Source organism: Oncorhynchus nerka, linkage group LG10, assembly GCF_034236695.1.
Source record: "Oncorhynchus nerka isolate Pitt River linkage group LG10, Oner_Uvic_2.0, whole genome shotgun sequence".
In the NCBI taxonomy this organism is placed as follows: Eukaryota; Metazoa; Chordata; class Actinopteri; order Salmoniformes; family Salmonidae; genus Oncorhynchus; species Oncorhynchus nerka.
The window spans coordinates 28,663,566-28,681,057 of NC_088405.1; the positions used below are offsets into that span (position 1 = coordinate 28,663,566).

The 17,492-nt window shown below is 42.7% G+C and overlaps 1 protein-coding gene across 1 annotated transcript in view; it reads right to left on the minus strand.

The window, feature by feature from the left end:
• The window catches only part of LOC115135105 (protocadherin-15-like), a 265,480-nt gene that overhangs the window by 71,150 nt on the left and 176,838 nt on the right, over nt 1-17,492 (minus strand). The window contains 2 exon segments of the mRNA XM_029669390.2: nt 2,587-2,699; nt 12,406-12,546. Coding sequence (XP_029525250.2) covers nt 2,587-2,699; nt 12,406-12,546 — 254 coding nt within the window.

Consider the following 17,492-nt stretch of genomic DNA (forward strand, 5'->3'; position numbering starts at 1 on the left):
AAGCCAAGGTACAATGTGCTACAGTACAATACTGTACTGTACGTGCCATTTGTTTTCTCCAACCATGACTGGGAGATGTTCATCTCCCCAAAACAGATGGAGGGGACTAACAATAAAACCCTGAAAGCATTAAGCCTGCCACATAACTGTTTTAATTGTGTGTTGTGGAGCTTTTGGCACAGCCTTCCTGATTGCTGCTATCGCTAACGGGCTTTGGTTAGACAAACAGCATCTTCTGTGGACGTGTAGAGCATGATTTGTGTTGTGAAGGTTCCTTAGAGAGAGGAAGATGAAGTGAGGAGGAAAGATGGAGCACTCTATTGTCCAGTAGGGAGGTGAAGACCAGATTGGAGGCCCTCTTGGTGCGCTCCTGTACAGCAGGGAAGAGCTAGCACCTGGCTAATGCTTTTATGGGTCATCATTTATGTTGGGGCTGTCGCCGTGGATGGTAAGCATCAGCAATGCTACGCCCAACAGGGGTGCCGTGCCAGCCATCCTAACCTTCTGTGTGTGTAGGACATAACACTCATTCACAAGCTAATCTAAGGCCCTTCATCAGACACACCGCTGGGAATGTATATTGCATTGATCAATCATAAGATAATGCCTGGAATAGAGAGAACATGAGCACGGAAAAGAAACAGAACACACACACATTCCTAATAGTGAATGCACGTAGTTATAAACATAGTACAATACAGACAGACAGACAGACAGACAGACAGACAGACAGACAGACAGACAGACAGACAGACAGACAGACAGACAGACAGACAGACAGACAGACAGACAGACGCACACAGCACTTTCTGACATACAGTTCACACAAGATCGAGCAACTACTGTAACTGAGCACAAAACAGAAGCTCGACAGTATGAGCTGACCTTATGAAATGCTCTCCCTAATGTGAGCAAGGCATGTCCAACTCTATTACAAATGACACATTTTGCCATGATTCTATGCCATGACTGACAAACGCAGTTAGAAATCAATTCGCCGCTAACAAGCTTTACTTAATAAGCTCCAAGGGACAGTAGGATACATAATACACTGACTGGTACCTCACATCTAATACCACCTGCTGTTCAATACTAGCATACAAAAAAAACATTTGATGAATGTCAGAGTTGGTGTATCTCACACTCAGAGAAGCCGCAATATCTCGTCAAAACCAAGACTTTCTCAATCCTGCTCCAGCCACAATGCTAATAATAATTGAAATAAATATATACAAATCCCTCCTTCAACATATCAATATGGCAAACTCAGGCTGGGCTGTGCCTCGCTGCGATCCAGCCCTGCTAGAGAAGTCATGATCCCCGTCCACCACTATCCTGTCAGTTCAACGTATTTAAAATGTAATCTGGCTAAAAGACTCTCTTAATAAACTCAGGGAAAACTCTGCTTTGCCCTCCAAGAAAAACGAATGTTGTGGTTTACAGCAGCCTCTGGCTCCGAGCTCCTTAATATTTATACCACTCATTATAAAGTCGGCATACGAGGAAAATCTTTTACAACCTGCACTGAACAACCCTTGTCTTCACAAATATTTATACATCATCTCACATTGTGTCATCACCCATGATGAGACACAAGCATGGGCTAATGTAATCACATAATAATAACTGCTTTAAATAATAGATAGTCAACTCAGGGCCAAACAAAATGTAATTGAAGCAGGCGGATGCATTATTCAAAATGTTTTTTTATATTTACCAAGGCCTGGTGAGGGAGGGAGGATGTGACCTGGTGTGCTTGTGTGTGTTGAGGTGTTGTTGCGTTTCTGCTCAACACCAGATAAACCTACCCAGCAGCCAGGATTGAGGAGCAACTGATTAAATCTTATTACAAATCAACTATCTGTAAATCAGTTATATTACCAACAAAAAATATTGTAATCAAATTACAGATACATTTGAAAAAACTAGACGCTAACTTCTCGGATTACGTTTCAATTCAGAAAAGATGTTTGCGGAAAAAAATACATTATGAGAATTCAATGCAGCATTGAAAAAAAGGCTCAAGTTTAAGTTGCCTGAACGAGTCAGAGGCGACTATGATGACACCCCAAAACGTAGGGCGGCAGGTAGCATAGCAGTTAAAGCATTGGGCCAGTAACCAAAATGTTGCTGGTTTGTATATACCCGAGCCGACAATGTGCAAAATCTGTTGATGTGCCCCTGATCAAGGCACTTAACCCTCATTTGCACTAGGGATGCTGTACTACTATGGCTCATCCTGTAAAACAACACATTTCACTGGACCTATCTGGTGTACGTAACAATATAACATATAACATTTTTGGATCCTTTGTGTCTTCTTCTAATGCATCTTAAAGGGAAAGAAATCAACAAGTAATCAGATTACGTTACATAATTTGGGTAATCCAAAAGTTACATTACTGAGTACAATTTTGGAAAGGTAATGGATTACATTTAGAAAGTAACCTACCCAGCCCTGCCTGCAGCTTTGAGTAATGAGCTGTATGTAAGTAAGATATATATATGGTAATATGGTAATATTCAAGTGAGAGTGCACACATGCGTTTGAGAGTGCGTGTGTAAGCGCGTGCGTGTGTGTGTTACCTGTACTCCTCCTGAGTGAAGATGGGGATCCTGGAGGGCTGGAGGACAGTGATCTCCACCAGGGTTCGGTTCTCCTTCACTGGCTCTCCATCGTCAAACGCTATCACCACCAACTGAGAGGACACACACACAGAAGCACACACACACATTACTGATTTCTTCTTGAATCAAACCACAATGCCTGGTCGCCAGCTGTTTCTGCATGCATGACAATGAATAACAGAGAAGTTTGAAATGGCACAAACAGGCCTGGGAACCAAGCTCCAACCCACCCAGAGATGAATCTATCTACCCAGTGTATGAATCTATCAACCCAACATTCTTAGACCGGGGAGATGAGACAGAGACAGAAAGCAAGACAGAGTCAGAGCGAAAGAGAGAGAGTTTGTCCTTATTACAACCTAATATCCTTCAGCAACATTTTCCTCCCGTTCGCTGCCAAGGTTACACTGAGCTGAGGTCAGCTCCACATACACTCAGATGACCTTCTGTGGGTGTATAATGTCAGGAACTTAATATGCATGCACATATTGGTTTAGTCACAGGTGGAGTCTGTGCAATGGCCTGATGAATAAGGACATGATGAAGGTATTGTGAGAAGGTTCCAAAAAGAGTCCATTAGCTCAATATGTGCACCCTTTTGACCAATTAGACCTAATAATAAAGTGCACAGATAATGTACAGTATTTCTGTACAGTACTTGAGGAAAGGTGTACAGTACATGTGTACTTTAAGACTCACAAAAAAATATATACACTACCGGTCAAATGGTTTAGAACACCTACTCATTCAAGGGTTTTTCTTTATTTTTATTATTTTCTACATTGTAGAATAATAGTAAAGACATCAAAACTACAAAATAACACATATGGATTCATGTAGTAAAAGTGTTAAACAAATCAACATATATTTGACATTTAAAACATTTCAAATAGCCATCCTTTGCCTTGATGACAGCTTTGCACACTCTTGGTATTCTCTCAACCAGCTTGACGAGGAATGCTTTTCCAACAGTCTTGAAGGAGTTCCCATATGTGCTGAGCACTTGTTGGCTGCTTTTCCTTCACTCTGCCGTCCGACTCATCCCAAACCATCTCAGTTTGTTTGAGGTCGGGAGATTGTGGAGGCCAGGTAATCTGATGCAGCACTCCATCACTCTCCTTCTTGGTCAAGTAGCCCTTACACAGCCTAGAGGTGTGTTGGGTCATTGTCCTGTTGAAAAACAAATGATAGTCCCACTAAGAACAAACCAGATGGGATGGCGTATCGCTGCTGAATGCTGTGGTAGCCATGCTGGTTAAGTGTGATTTGTAAATAAATCACACACACCATAACACCTTCTTCTCTATGCTTCACGGTGGGAAATACACATGCGGAGATCATCTGTTCACCTACAACGTGTCTCACAAAGACACTGTGGTTGGAACTAAAAATCTCCAATTTGGACTCCAGACCAAAGGACACATTTTCACCGGTTAAATGTCCATTGCTCGTGTTTCTTGGCCTAAGCAAGTCTCTTTTTATTATTGGTGTCCTTTAGTAGTGGTTTCTTTGCAGCAATTTGACCATGAAGGCCTGATTCATTCAGTCTCCTCTGAATAATAGATTTTTAGATGTGTCTGTTACTTGAACTCTGTGAAGCATGTATTTGGGGTGCAATTTCTAAGGCTGGTAACTCTAATGAACTTATCCTCTGCAGCAGAGGTAACTCTGGGTCTTCCATCCCCGTGGTGGTCCCAATGACAGCCAGTTTAATCATAGCGCTTGATGGCTTTTGCGACGGCACTTGAAATTTTTCGGATTGACTGACCTTCATGTCTTAAGGTAATGATGGATTGTCGTTTCTCTTTGCTTATTTGAGCTGTTCTTGCCATAATATGGAATTTGTCTTTCACCAAATAGGGATATCGTCTGTATACCCGCCTACCTTGTCACAACACAACTGATTGGCTCAAACACATTAAGAAGGAAAGAAATTCCATTAATGTACTTTTTAGAATGCACAAGTGCTAATTGAAATGCATTCCAGGTGTCTAACTCATGAAGCTGGTTGGGAGAATGCCAAGAGTGTGCAAAGCTGTCATCAAGGCAAAGGGTGGCTATTTGAAGAATCTCAAATATAAAATATATTTTGATTTGTTTAACACTTTGTTGGTAACTACATGATTCCATGTGTTATTTCATAGTTTTGATGTCTTCACTATTATTCTACAATGTAAAGAATCTTGAATAAGTAGGTGTTCTAAAACTGTTGACCGGCAGTGTGTGTGTGTATATACAGTGGGGAGAACAAGTATTTGATACACTGCCGATTTTGCAGGTTTCCCTACTTACAAAGCATGTAGAGGTCTGTAATTTTTATCATAGGTACACTTCAACTGTGAGAGACGGAATCTAAAACAAAAATCCAGAAAATCACATTGTATGATTTTTAAGTAATTAATTTGCATTTTATTGCATAACATAAGTATTTGATACATAAGAAAAGCAGAACTTAAAATTTGGTACAGAAACCTTTGTTTGCAATTACAGAGATCATACGTTTCCTGAAGTTCTTGACCAGGTTTGCACACACTGCAGCAGGGATTTTGGCCCACTCCTCCATACAGACCTTCTCCAGATCCTTCAGGTTTCGGGGCTGTCGCTAGGCAATACGGACTTTCAGCTCCCTCCAAAGATTTTCTATTGGGTTCAGGTCTGGAGACTGGCTAGGCCACTCCAGGACCTTGAGATGCTTCTTACGGAGCCACTCCTTAGTTGCCCTGGCTGTGTGTTTCGGGTCGTTGTCATGCTGGAAGACCCAGCCACGACCCATCTTCAATGCTCTTACTGAGGGAAGGAGGTTGTTGGTCAAGATCTCGCGATACATGGCCCCATCCATCCTCCTCTCAATACGGTGCAATCGTCCTGACCAATTTGCAGAAAAGCATCCCCAAAGAATGATGTTTCCACCTCCATTGTACTCATCCTTCTTCTTCCTCCAAACACGGCGAGTGGAGTTTAGACCAAAAAGCTCTATTTTTGTCTCATCAGACCACATGAGCTTCTCCCATTCCTCCTCTGGATCATCCAGATGGTCATTGGCAAACTTCAGACGGGCCTGGACATGCGCTGGCTTGAGCAGGGGGGACCTTGCGTGCGCTGCAGGATTTTAATCCATGACGGCGTAGTGTGTTACTAATGGTTTTCTTTGAGACTGTGGTCCCAGCACTCTTCAGGTCATTGACCAGGTCCTGCCGTGTAGTTCTGGGCTGATCCCTCACCTTCCTCATGATTTTATTTCACCTTTATTTAACCAGGTAGGCAAGTTGAGAACAAGTTCTCATTTACAATTGCGACCTGGCCAAGATAAAGCAAAGCAGTTCGACAGATACAACGACACAGAGTTACACATGGAGTAAAACAAACATACAGTCAATAATACAGTATAAACAAGTCTACATACAATGTGAGCAAATGAGGTGAGAAGGGAGGTAAAGGCAAAAAAGGCCATGGTGGCAAAGTAAATACAATATAGCAAGTAAAACACTGGAATGGTAGTTTTGCAATGGAAGAATGTGCAAAGTAGAAATACAAATAATGGGGTGCAAAAGAACAAATAAATAAATAAATTAAATACAGTTGGGAAAGAGGTAGTTGTTTGGGCTAAAATATAGGTGGGCTATGTACAGGTGCAGTAATCTGTGAGCTGCTCTGACAGTTGGTGCTTAAAGCTAGTGAGGGAGATAAGTGTTTCCAGTTTCAGAGATTTTTGTAGTTCGTTCCAGTCATTGGCAGCAGAGAACTGGAAGGAGAGGCGGCCAAAGAAAGAATTGGTTTTGGGGGTGACTAGAGAGATATACCTGCTGGAGCGTGTGCTACAGGTGGGAGATGCTATAGAGACCAGCGAGCTGAGATAAGGGGGGACTTTACCTAGCAGGGTCTTGTAGATGACATGGAGCCAGTGGAGGAGGAGCCGGTTTGGCGACGAGTATGAAGCGAGGGCCAGCCAACGAGAGCGTACAGGTCGCAATGGTGGGTAGTATATGGGGCTTTGGTGACAAAACGGATTGCACTGTGATAGACTGCATCCAATTTGTTGAGTAGGGTATTGGAGGCTATTTTGTAAATGACATCGCCAAAGTCGAGGATTGGTAGGATGGTCAGTTTTACAAGGGTATGTTTGGCAGCATGAGTGAAGGATGCTTTGTTGCGAAATAGAAAGCCAATTCTAGATTTAACTTTGGATTGGAAATGTTTGATATGGGTCTGGAAGGAGAGTTTACAGTCTAACCAGACACCTAAGTATTTGTAGTTGTCCACGTATTCTAAGTCAGAGCCGTCCAGAGTAGTGATGTTGGACAGGCGGGTAGGTGCAGGTAGCGATCGGTTGAAGAGCATGCATTTAGTTTTACTTGTATTTAAGAGCAATTGGAGGCCACAGAAGGAGAGTTGTATGGCATTGAAGCTTGCCTGGAGGGTTGTTAACACAGTGTCCAAAGAAGGGCCAGAAGTATACAGAATGGTGTCGTCTGCGTAGAGGTGGATCAGAGACTCACCAGCAGCAAGAGCGACCTCATTGATGTATACAGAGAAGAGAGTCGGTCCAAGAATTGAACCCTGTGGCACCCTCATAGAGACTGCCAGAGGTCCGGACAGCAGACACTCCGATTTGACACACTGAACTCTATCAGAGAAGTAGTTGGTGAACCAGGCGAGGCAATCATTTGAGAAACCAAGGCTGTCGCGTCTGCCGATGAGGATGTGGTGATTGACAGAGTCGAAAGCCTTGAGCGTGGCTGAGGTGCACCCATGACCAGCTCTGAAACCAGATTGCATAGCAGAGAAGGTATGGTGAGATTCGAAATGGTTGGTAATCTGTTTGTTGACTTGGCTTTCGAAGACCTTAGAAAGGCATGGTAGGATAGATATAGGTCTGTAACAGTTTGGGTCAAGAGTGTCCCCCCCTTTGAAGAGGGGGATGACCGCAGCTGCTTTCCAATCTTTGGGAATCTCAGACGACACGAAAGAGAGGTTGAACAGGCTAGTAATAGGGGTGGCAACAATTTCGGCAGATAATTTTAGAAAGAAAGGGTCCAGATTGTCTAGCCCGGCTGAATTGTAGGGGTCCAGATTTTGCAGCTCTTTCAGAACATCAGCTGAACAGATTTGGGAGAAGGAGAAATGGGGAAGGCTTGGGCGAGTTGCTGTTGGGGGTGCAGTGCTGTTGACCGGGGTAGGAGTAGCCAGGTGGAAAGCATGGCCAGCCGTAGAAAAATGCTTATTGAAATTCTCAATTATGGTGGATTTATCAGTGGTGACAGTGTTTCCTATCTTCAGTGCAGTGGGCAGCTGGGAGGAGGTGTTCTTATTCTCCATGGACTTTACAGTGTCCCAGAACTTTTTTTTGAGTTAGTGTTGCAGGAAGCAAATTTCTGCTTGAAAAAGCTAGCCTTGGCTTTTCTAACTGCCTGTGTATAATGGTTTCTAGCTTCCCTGAACAGCTGCATATCACGGGGGCTGTTCGATGCTAATGCAGAACGCCATAGGATGTTTTTGTGTTGGTTAAGGGCAGTCAGGTCTGGGGAGAACCAAGGGCTATATCTGTTCCTGGTTCTAAATTTCTTGAATGGGGCATGTTTATTTAAGATGGTTAGGAAGGCATTTAAAAAAAATATCCAGGCATCCTCTACTGACGGGATGAGATCGATATCCTTCCAGGATACCCCGGCCAGGTCGATTAGAAAGGCCTGCTCGCTGAAGTGTTTCAGAGAGCGTTTTACAGTGATGAGTGGAGGTCGTTTGACCGCTGACCCATTACGGATGCAGGCAATGAGGCAGTGATCGCTGAGATCTTGGTTGAAGACAGCAGAGGTGTATTTAGAGGGGAAGTTGGTTAGGATGATATCTATGAGGGTGCCCGTGTTTAAGGCTTTGGGGAGGTACCTGGTAGGTTCATTGATAATTTGTGTGAGATTGAGAGCATCAAGTTTAGATTGTAGGATGGCTGGGGTGTTAAGCATGTTCCAGTTTAGGTCGCCTAGCAGCACGAGCTCTGAAGATAGATGGGGGGCAATCAGTTCACAAATGGTGTCCAGAGCACAGCTGGGGGCAGAGGGTGGACTATAGCAGGCGGCAACGGTGAGAGACTTGTTTTTAGAGAGGTGGATTTTTAAAAGTAGAAGTTCAAATTGTTTGGGTACAGACCTGGATAGTAGGACAGAACTCTGCAGGCTATCTTTGCAGTAGATTGCAACACCGCCCCCTTTGGCAGTTCTATCTTGTCTGAAAATGTTGTAGTTTGGAATTAAAATTTCAGAATTTTTGGTGGTCTTCCTAAGCCAGGATTCAGACACAGCTAGAACATCCGGGTTGGCAGAGTGTGCTAAAGCAGTGAATAGAACAAACTTAGGGAGGAGGCTTCTAATGTTAACATGCATGAAACCAAGGCTATTACGGTTACAGAAGTCGTCAAAAGAGAGTGCCTGGGGAATAGGAGTGGAGCTAGGCACTGCAGGAGGAGTAGAATAAGCAATTGATCGTCTAGAACGTCTGGAACAGAGAGTAAAAGGAGGTTTCTGGGGGCGATAAAATAGCATCAAGGTATAATGTACAGACAAAGGTATGGTAGGATGTGAATACAGTGGAGGTAAACATTTACATTACATTTAAGTCATTTAGCAGACGCTCTTATCCAGAGCGACTTACAAATTGGTGCATTCATTGAGTGATGAAGAGAGAGATATTGTCTCTAGAAACATCATTGAAACCAGGAGATGTCATTGCATGTGTGGGTGGTGGAACTAATAGGTTGGATAAGGTATAGTGAGCAGGACTAGAGGCTCTACAGTGAAATAAGCCAATAAACACTAACCAGAACAGCAATGGACAAGACATATTGACATTAAGGAGAGGCATGCTTAGTCGAGTGATCAAAAGGGTCCAGTGAGTGGAGAGGTTGGTTGGGGGTCACGGCGATTTAGACAGCTAGCCAGGCCATCGGTAGCAAGCTAGCATAGGATGGAGGTCTGTTATTAGCCACCTCTTGCGTTCCATCCGTAGATTAGTGGGGTTCCGTGTGGTAGAGGGGATTAATCCAAATCACACAACAACAACAAAAATAAAAACAATAGATATAGTTATAGAGGCCCAAAAAGAAAACATAATAATAATACAAATAAATAAATTGTCCGATTGTCTATTCAGATAGCAGCCGGTAAGACAGCTAATGGTTAGCAGGCCGCAGATGGGCGTTCAGGTAACGTCGCGACGGAGGAGCCAACCGGATAACTCCTTTGGGTAGATAACGTCGGCAGTCCAGTTGTGAAGGCCCGGTGGGGCTCCGCGTAGGCAGTAAAACGGGTCCGGATAGGTGACTGCAGCCCAGGAGTGATTGATGGAACTCAGGAGTGATTGACGGAGCTGGCTAGCTCCGGAATAATTGATGTTTGCTCCGGAATCGACGAAAGCCGATAGTCACACGGATAGCAGCTAGCTAGCTGTGAGATCCAGGTATGAATGTCCAGAGAGCAGTTGAAATCCAGGGACATGGAGAGAAAAATTGGTCCGGTATGTTCCGTTCCGAGCCGCGCTGCGCCGCACAAAACTGGCGATAGATTTTCGAGCTAAAGGATAGCTGATGACCACAAACCGTGGTTAGCTGAATACTAACGATTTGCCAGTAAAGAAGCTAACTAGCTTCTGAACTAGCTTCTGATTAGCTTCTGGATTAGCTTCTGGGCTAGCTTCTGGCTAGCTCCTGGCTAGCTTCTGGCTAGTTTCTGGCTAGCTTCTTGGAGTTTCTGGCTAGCTTCTTGGAGGATTACAGATTTGAGGTAAATAATACCTTTTTATAAATATAAATTGGTGAGGCGGGTTGCAGGAGAGTGTTTTGAAGATGAGTTGATGGAAAATAAAAATAAAATGTATGTGAAAAAAGTTGTAAATATATATATATACGGGACACGACAAGACGAGGACAAAAGACGTCTGAACTGCTATGCCATCTTGGAAAACCTGATCATTGATGCCCCACAAGGTGAGATCTTGCATGGAGCCCCAGACCGAGGGTGATTGACCGTCATCTTGAACTTCTTCCATTTTCTAATAATTGCGGCAACAGTTGTTGCCTTCTCACCAAGCTGCTTGCATATTGTCCTGTAGCCCATCCCAGCCTTGTGCAGGTCTACAATTTTATCCCTGATGTCCTTACACAGCTCCCTGGTCTTGGCCATTGTGGAGAGGTTGGAGTCTGATTGATTGAGTGTGTGGAAAGGTGTCTTTTATACAGGTAACAAGTTCAAACAGGTGCAGTTCATACAGGTAATGAGTGGAGAACAGGAGGGCTTCTTAAAGAAAAACTAACAGGTCTTTGAGAGCCGGAATTCTTAGTGGTTGGTAGGTGATCAAATACTTATGTCATGCAATAAAATGCAAATTAATTACTTAAAAATCATACAATGTGATTTTCTGGATGTTTGTTTTAGATTCCGTCTCTCACAGTTGAAGTGTACCTTTGATAAAAATTACAGACCTATCCATGCTTTGTAAGTAGGAAAACCGGCAAAATCGGCAGTGTATCAAATACTTGTTCTCCCCACTGTGTATATATATATATATATATATATATATATATATATATATATATATATATATATATATATATATATATATATCACTGCTGAAAAAAATAAAGGGAACACTTAAACAACACAATGTAACTCCAAGTCAATCACACTTCTGTGAAATCAAACTGTCCACTTAGGAAACAACACTGATTGACAATCAATTTCACATGCTGTTGTGCAAATGGAATAGACAACAGGTGGAAATTATAGGCAATTAGCAAGACACCCCCAATAAAGGAGTGGTTCTGCAGGTGATGACCACAGACCACTTCTCAGTTCCTATGCTTCCTGGCTGATGTTTTGGTCACTTTTGAATGCTGACGTCGTGGAGAATGTTTTGCTGCCTGCAACATCCTCCAGCATGACCGATTTGGCGGTGGGTCAGTCATGGTGTGGGGTGGCATTTCTTTGGGGGGCCGCACAGCCCTCCATGTGCTCGCCAGAGGTAGCCTGACTGCCATTAGGTACCGAGATGAGATCCTCAGACCCCTTGTGAGACCATATGCTGGTGCGGTTGGCCCTGGGTTCCTCCTAATGCAAGACAATGCTAGACATCATGTGGCTGGAGTGTGTCAGCAGTTCCTGCAAGAGGAAGGCATTGATGCTATGGACTGGCCCGCCCGTTCCCCAGACCTGAATCCAATTGAGCACACGCGAGACATCATGTCTCGCTCCATCCACCAACGCCACGTTGCACCACAGACTGTCCAGGAGTTGGCGGATGCTTTAGTCCAGGTCTGGGAGGAGATCCCTCAGGAGATCATCCGCCACCTCATCAGGTGCATGCCCAGGCGTTGTAGGGAGGTCATACAGGCACGTGGAGGCCACACACACTACTGAGCCTCATTTTGACTTGTTTTAAGGACATTACATCAAAGTTGGATCAGCCTGTAGTGTGGTTTTCCACTTTAATTTTGAGTGTGACTCCAAATCCAGATCTCCATGGTTTGATAAATTTGATTTCCATTGATCATTTTTGTGTGATTTTGTTGTCAGCACATTCAACTATGTAAAGAAAAAAGTATTTAATAAGAATATTTCATTCATTCAGATCTAGGATGTGTTATTTTAGTGTTCCCTTTATTTTTTTGAGCAGTGTATATATATAAAAAGGAAAGAAAGACACCGTATGATTTAATCTGTGCACGTTTCTGACCCACTGGTCTGCATTAGATCTTAAAGTGCAACTGTACTGTACAAATCATCATCATACCTTGAAGGTGACGCTGGGCTGTTCGTTGAGGTTGACCCTGGTGATGACCCTCCCAGATCCCTTCTCCACGTCAAAGATGCTACCGCTGTAAGGTGATTGGTCCTCGTCCACTCTGTAACGCACCAGACTGGCTGGAGTACCCTGGGACAGAAACACAGGGGCAAGACAGACATGTTAGGTGAGGGAACTCCTCTATTTTATGTGTTTTGTCCTATATTTTTATTTTATTTGATTTTTAATCCAGTCTCTGTCCCCGCAGGAGTCCTTTCACCTTTTGGTAGGTCTTAATTGTAAATAAGTATTTGTTCTGAACTGACTTGCCTAGTTAAATAAAAAAACACAAATGTTTTTACTTTTGATATTTTATATTGCTCAAGGGGACAGCAGTGATGCTATGATATTTTATTAGTATTTTCACACAGGTGGGTTGAAGTAGTCTGAAAGAACTGACTTACAGTTTGCTTTACTCTAACTCTACAGTAGCTTGAGAAGCTAACGGATCCCCAATTCCCCTGACCGGGTCACGAACCTAGGTCGTGAATATGACTCATGGGTGTGTTTTCCAACTTCACTATTGTCTCCGGCAGGTACTCTCCATGCAAGTGAACCTCGATGAACTACCTCTGCTACACTGTGACTACACGACAGGGTCTCATCCCCTCATTACCAGTAGGAGGACAGCTCATCACATTACCCTTTACTGTATTCATAGATGAAACTCATCATCTCTTGGGGTTAAATAACACCCACCCTATCCCTCCATCCCCAAATCAAATCCATTTTAAGGTATTGATGAAAGCTGGGACTTTAATATGACCCTTTAATTAAGATTAATAATGCTTTCAGATAGCTGATTATCTCATAACTATCTTTTTCAATTATACCACTTTCAAGCTCCACCCCCCCCCCCCCCACACACTTTTTTTTCTTACTGTCTTCTAATAGAAGATAATACTTCAGTGCCCTTCAGCAGAACTGAGAATGCGGGACTTGAGAAAGCCTAATGGGTTTTCTGTGCTATAGAGTCAAACTGGGCAGAACTGAGCAAATGCGGGGGTTAGAGATGTTAGATCCCTTGGGTGGTTTACTCACACAAATACATCTGCTGAAGGTTGTGAGAAATCATCAGAGAGAGCTTACGGATACACTGAGGGGCATGTGTGTAACATCCAGGCTGTGTGCGTAGAATACGGCATTTGTGTTAGATCCAAACTGAGCATAATAAGAACAGAAACCAAATGCCTTTTTGTTTGGCAACTGCACACTGCACCTACCAAATATTGTAACAAAAGTCTCAGCATTCTGTCTGAATTTGCTTTTCAGTTTAACATAATGGCATAGGATAAGTGCGGTATCTTGCCCAAGGGCAACCAATAAAGGCACACCATTTCGGATTCCAACACCAGTCATATGCTGTTCCTTAACATGTAAGGCCATGCTTTGACTTTGAAATATTACTAAGAAGTAGAACCCCAGGCCATTTGGCCACTGCAGTGTGAGTTGAAAGGCCAAACAAGCCCCCAGGATCAGAGACCATGCACCTATTTAAAATAAACATTTATAAAAATGAGATTATGTCCTCTCCCCCATTTCCCTTCCCCTATAAACTGTGCAGTTCAGTATCAACATTTCCAGTTTCCACATTTGACATTCAATGGCAGGTCTCATACTGGTTCCAAGACAGCAGTACTATGGGGATTGCCTTGACTGTAGATACAGTAACATCTTACTATATCTACTAGTGCTTTCAGGTTTACAGCAACTCCCCTTGTCTGGCTTTTTGCTCACAGACCATAAATATTTTATGTCTTCTGCTGGGGAAAACACTCACCAAAAATGGAGATATTTACCACTTTGACATCTAAGAAATGTGTGTTGGGACTAGGGCTGTGGCGGTCATAAAATTTTGTCAGCTGGTGATTGTCAAGCAAACAGCTGCTGGTTACACGGTAGTTAACCGTTATTATTTACATAAACAAGTTTGGTATCTTGTGACTTCCATGCATAGCCAACAAGCCACTGATGCAGACCTTTGAACCTTCTACATTTTAAAAAGTCTAATAAAGAAATGTAATATAGCCAACACCTTCACAATGAATCCATTATGTATTTTAGACAGGTCTATGATATGAAGAAAATGTAGTCTATTTCAGAAGAACAGAATTGCATACTCAGAGTTGTCCTTATGTTAGGTCCTGTTGTGGCTATTGCATATGGCTGTGGGCTACACTAGTTAATTTAGCAGGCAAGATCTGGTTAGAATACCGTGGCATTATTTTGTATTATTTTATATGTGACTAATTTCAGGAAACTAGGCGTGTCATGTGTCACTACTTCACAGGAGAGCCATTTGAACGTAAACTTTTTAAAATTTGTATAAAAATGTGTTTTGGCAGAAATACCTTCAGGAACATTCATGTGCCTTAATATCAAACTTGTATGCAATCTGTAAATACAAGTAAAATTGCTATATTACGAGCCTAGTTGGTTAAGCCACAGAAAAAGCGAGGAGCCTTCCCTAGCCATGATTGCCTGAGTTAATGGGTGGGAGCCGAGAGATGAGTTCAGATTAGTCTGGCATGTAGCATGCTTCTGTCTATAACATGAGCTGCTCAGTATATGTAGGTAATCCTTCTAACATAACTTTTTGAAAGATATTACATAGTAGAACTGAAAAGGTGTTGCTCTCCACTTTGTTTTGAAAGTTTTGAAATCAGTGGAATGCACAGTGCAATTAGAGTATGATATTCTGCCATTTGATTGCAAATATGCAGACAGAGTCTAAAAGAGAACACACAGAAGGCTGTTGTATAAAACACCTGTCTCCGGATTACATCTTCAAACTAAGGCAACCATGGCATCCGTGACAGAGAGGGAGAAGCATCCATCCATGTATTTGGGTAAGATAGTCTAGCTAACTACGTTCAGATATTAAATATTTCAAATGTTGTCAGAAAGTTGTTTTAATTTCAAGTTAAAGAGTACTGTTAGCTAGCTAGCTAACGTTAGCTGGCTGGCTCGCAAGCTAACTGTCCTTACTGTCCTGTAAGGATCCAAATAGGTCAGATCAGATCAGCTTTGCAATAAATAAGTTCAGCCAGACCCGCTTTCACCCGCAGAAGAGGGAGAAGGGAGCTGGTGGGGGTTGACAGCCCACACTATGTTGGAGAGAACATCCCTCTCCAAAGTCACACAGGAATGTGCCTTTCTTTCACAGACATTTTCCAGCTGAAAATCTAACACGTTCTGGAGTGAATACTGGAACAATATTTCTAACATAGAACTTGGGGAATGGTAAGAGGCGATCTAAAGAATAATAATGTAATTTCGGTTGTTATTTTGTGATGTCATTAAAAATGTTATAAAGGAAATACTGTAACTTGAAAAAAATATTGCCGTAAAGAGTGTGATTTGCGACACAACGATATAAACAATTGAGCATAATATGAAACGATAGACATTTTTCTATCATCACACAATATATATCGTCATATCGCCCAGCCCTACTAAATAATATACAGTATGTGTGAAATTAGTTTTGATTTAGAATGGACCATTATCTATGCACTTATATAGCCAATGGAGGATGCTTTTCCCGTGGTTAATTTTTGTGCCAGCCAGGTAGGCTATGCTCCTGTTGTAAAGAAAAGCAATGTGCTTAATATTAAAAAGTTGATAAATAAATATAGTAAGCTTAGCCTATAGAAAGCTGATGGGATCCTCCTCTTTTAAGAAGAAAAAAAGTGTTTTGTTTTACAGCCTGGAATCGAATCAGGGTCTGTAGTGACACCTCTAGCACTGAGATGCAGTGCCTCAGAACGCTGCGCCACTCGGGAGCCTCGAGGACTTGAATAATAGGTATTCATTACACTTCTCTAATTGATTTCCTTCAGTTCTAGTAAGCAATAAGATGAGACGCTTCCGTATATGCCTTTGTATTCTCAGCCTTTGTCTCTGCATGGAATCATGTCGAAATGAACATTTAAATAAGTGTTTTGAACTGTATGGTGCAGCCCAAAACACAGAACAGTTCATGTCAGAGATTGAATTCCATTTCTGTTCTCCGTCCCCGTTTCCCTCATCAGCTCTGCTGTGGAAAGGAGGCACAACTACAGTCCACTTGTTACTGTGCTTACTGACAGACAGACAGACAGACAGACAGACAGACAGACAGACAGACAGACAGACAGACAGACAGACAGACAGACAGACAGACAGACAGACAGACAGACACAGACAGACAGGACAATACACATGTACATAGAGTGCAGGTTAACTATGTTGTGTGAAATGTTCAGATCCACACGGTTGTGATTGACAGGCTCAGAGTGAACCCCAGGGACGTGTACTGTTCCTCTGCTACAAACACCACGGAGGCCCCCTACCCTGGAGGGAACACAGCCAGCAGGAGGTCCTTTCACACCAAGTTCCAGTCCAGTCTACAATTACTGGCCGTTTCTCCAGACCCCCGGGAGGGTATAACGAGCAGATAGATTCGAGAAGCGTCAGATGAGGATTGTGTCTGATGGCTGCAATGTTTTAGATGGACACAATTCACACAAGAGTCAACTATAATGATGCAGACTATAAAAAAAAGTCATGTCATTCAATTATATAAAAATCCTTGCCAAAGAGACTGCCAGGGAGAGAAAGGAAAGAGAGGGATACAGACCAGGTTAGAAAATAGACAACAGACCTCAAGACATGATGTAACTATGCTGAGCACTTGTTATAATGAAAAACAACTCCAATCTCAAAAGAAAAGAAAAGAGAGGGAGCATGTGAGGTAGAATACTGACTCACCTACGGGGCTATAAAATATTTAGGTGATTGCACCGCCAATAAACCCACCTTCCTTTGGCATAGGGTTGATGAAGCTGAACCACATTTTTTGGGGGACAAAATAACCTTGTTCTCTAGCATTTATTAGATTCCAAATGTGTCTTTGCTTTATCGTAATGGCCTTGTTGCCCTATCGACAGAGCGAACGGGAAGCAGTAAAAGTTAGCTGAGTGCGGTGTGAGGCATTACAAAAACCTATACTGATTTCCCCCTGCCCCTGTACAGCCTCGCCTGTGATAGGGAAA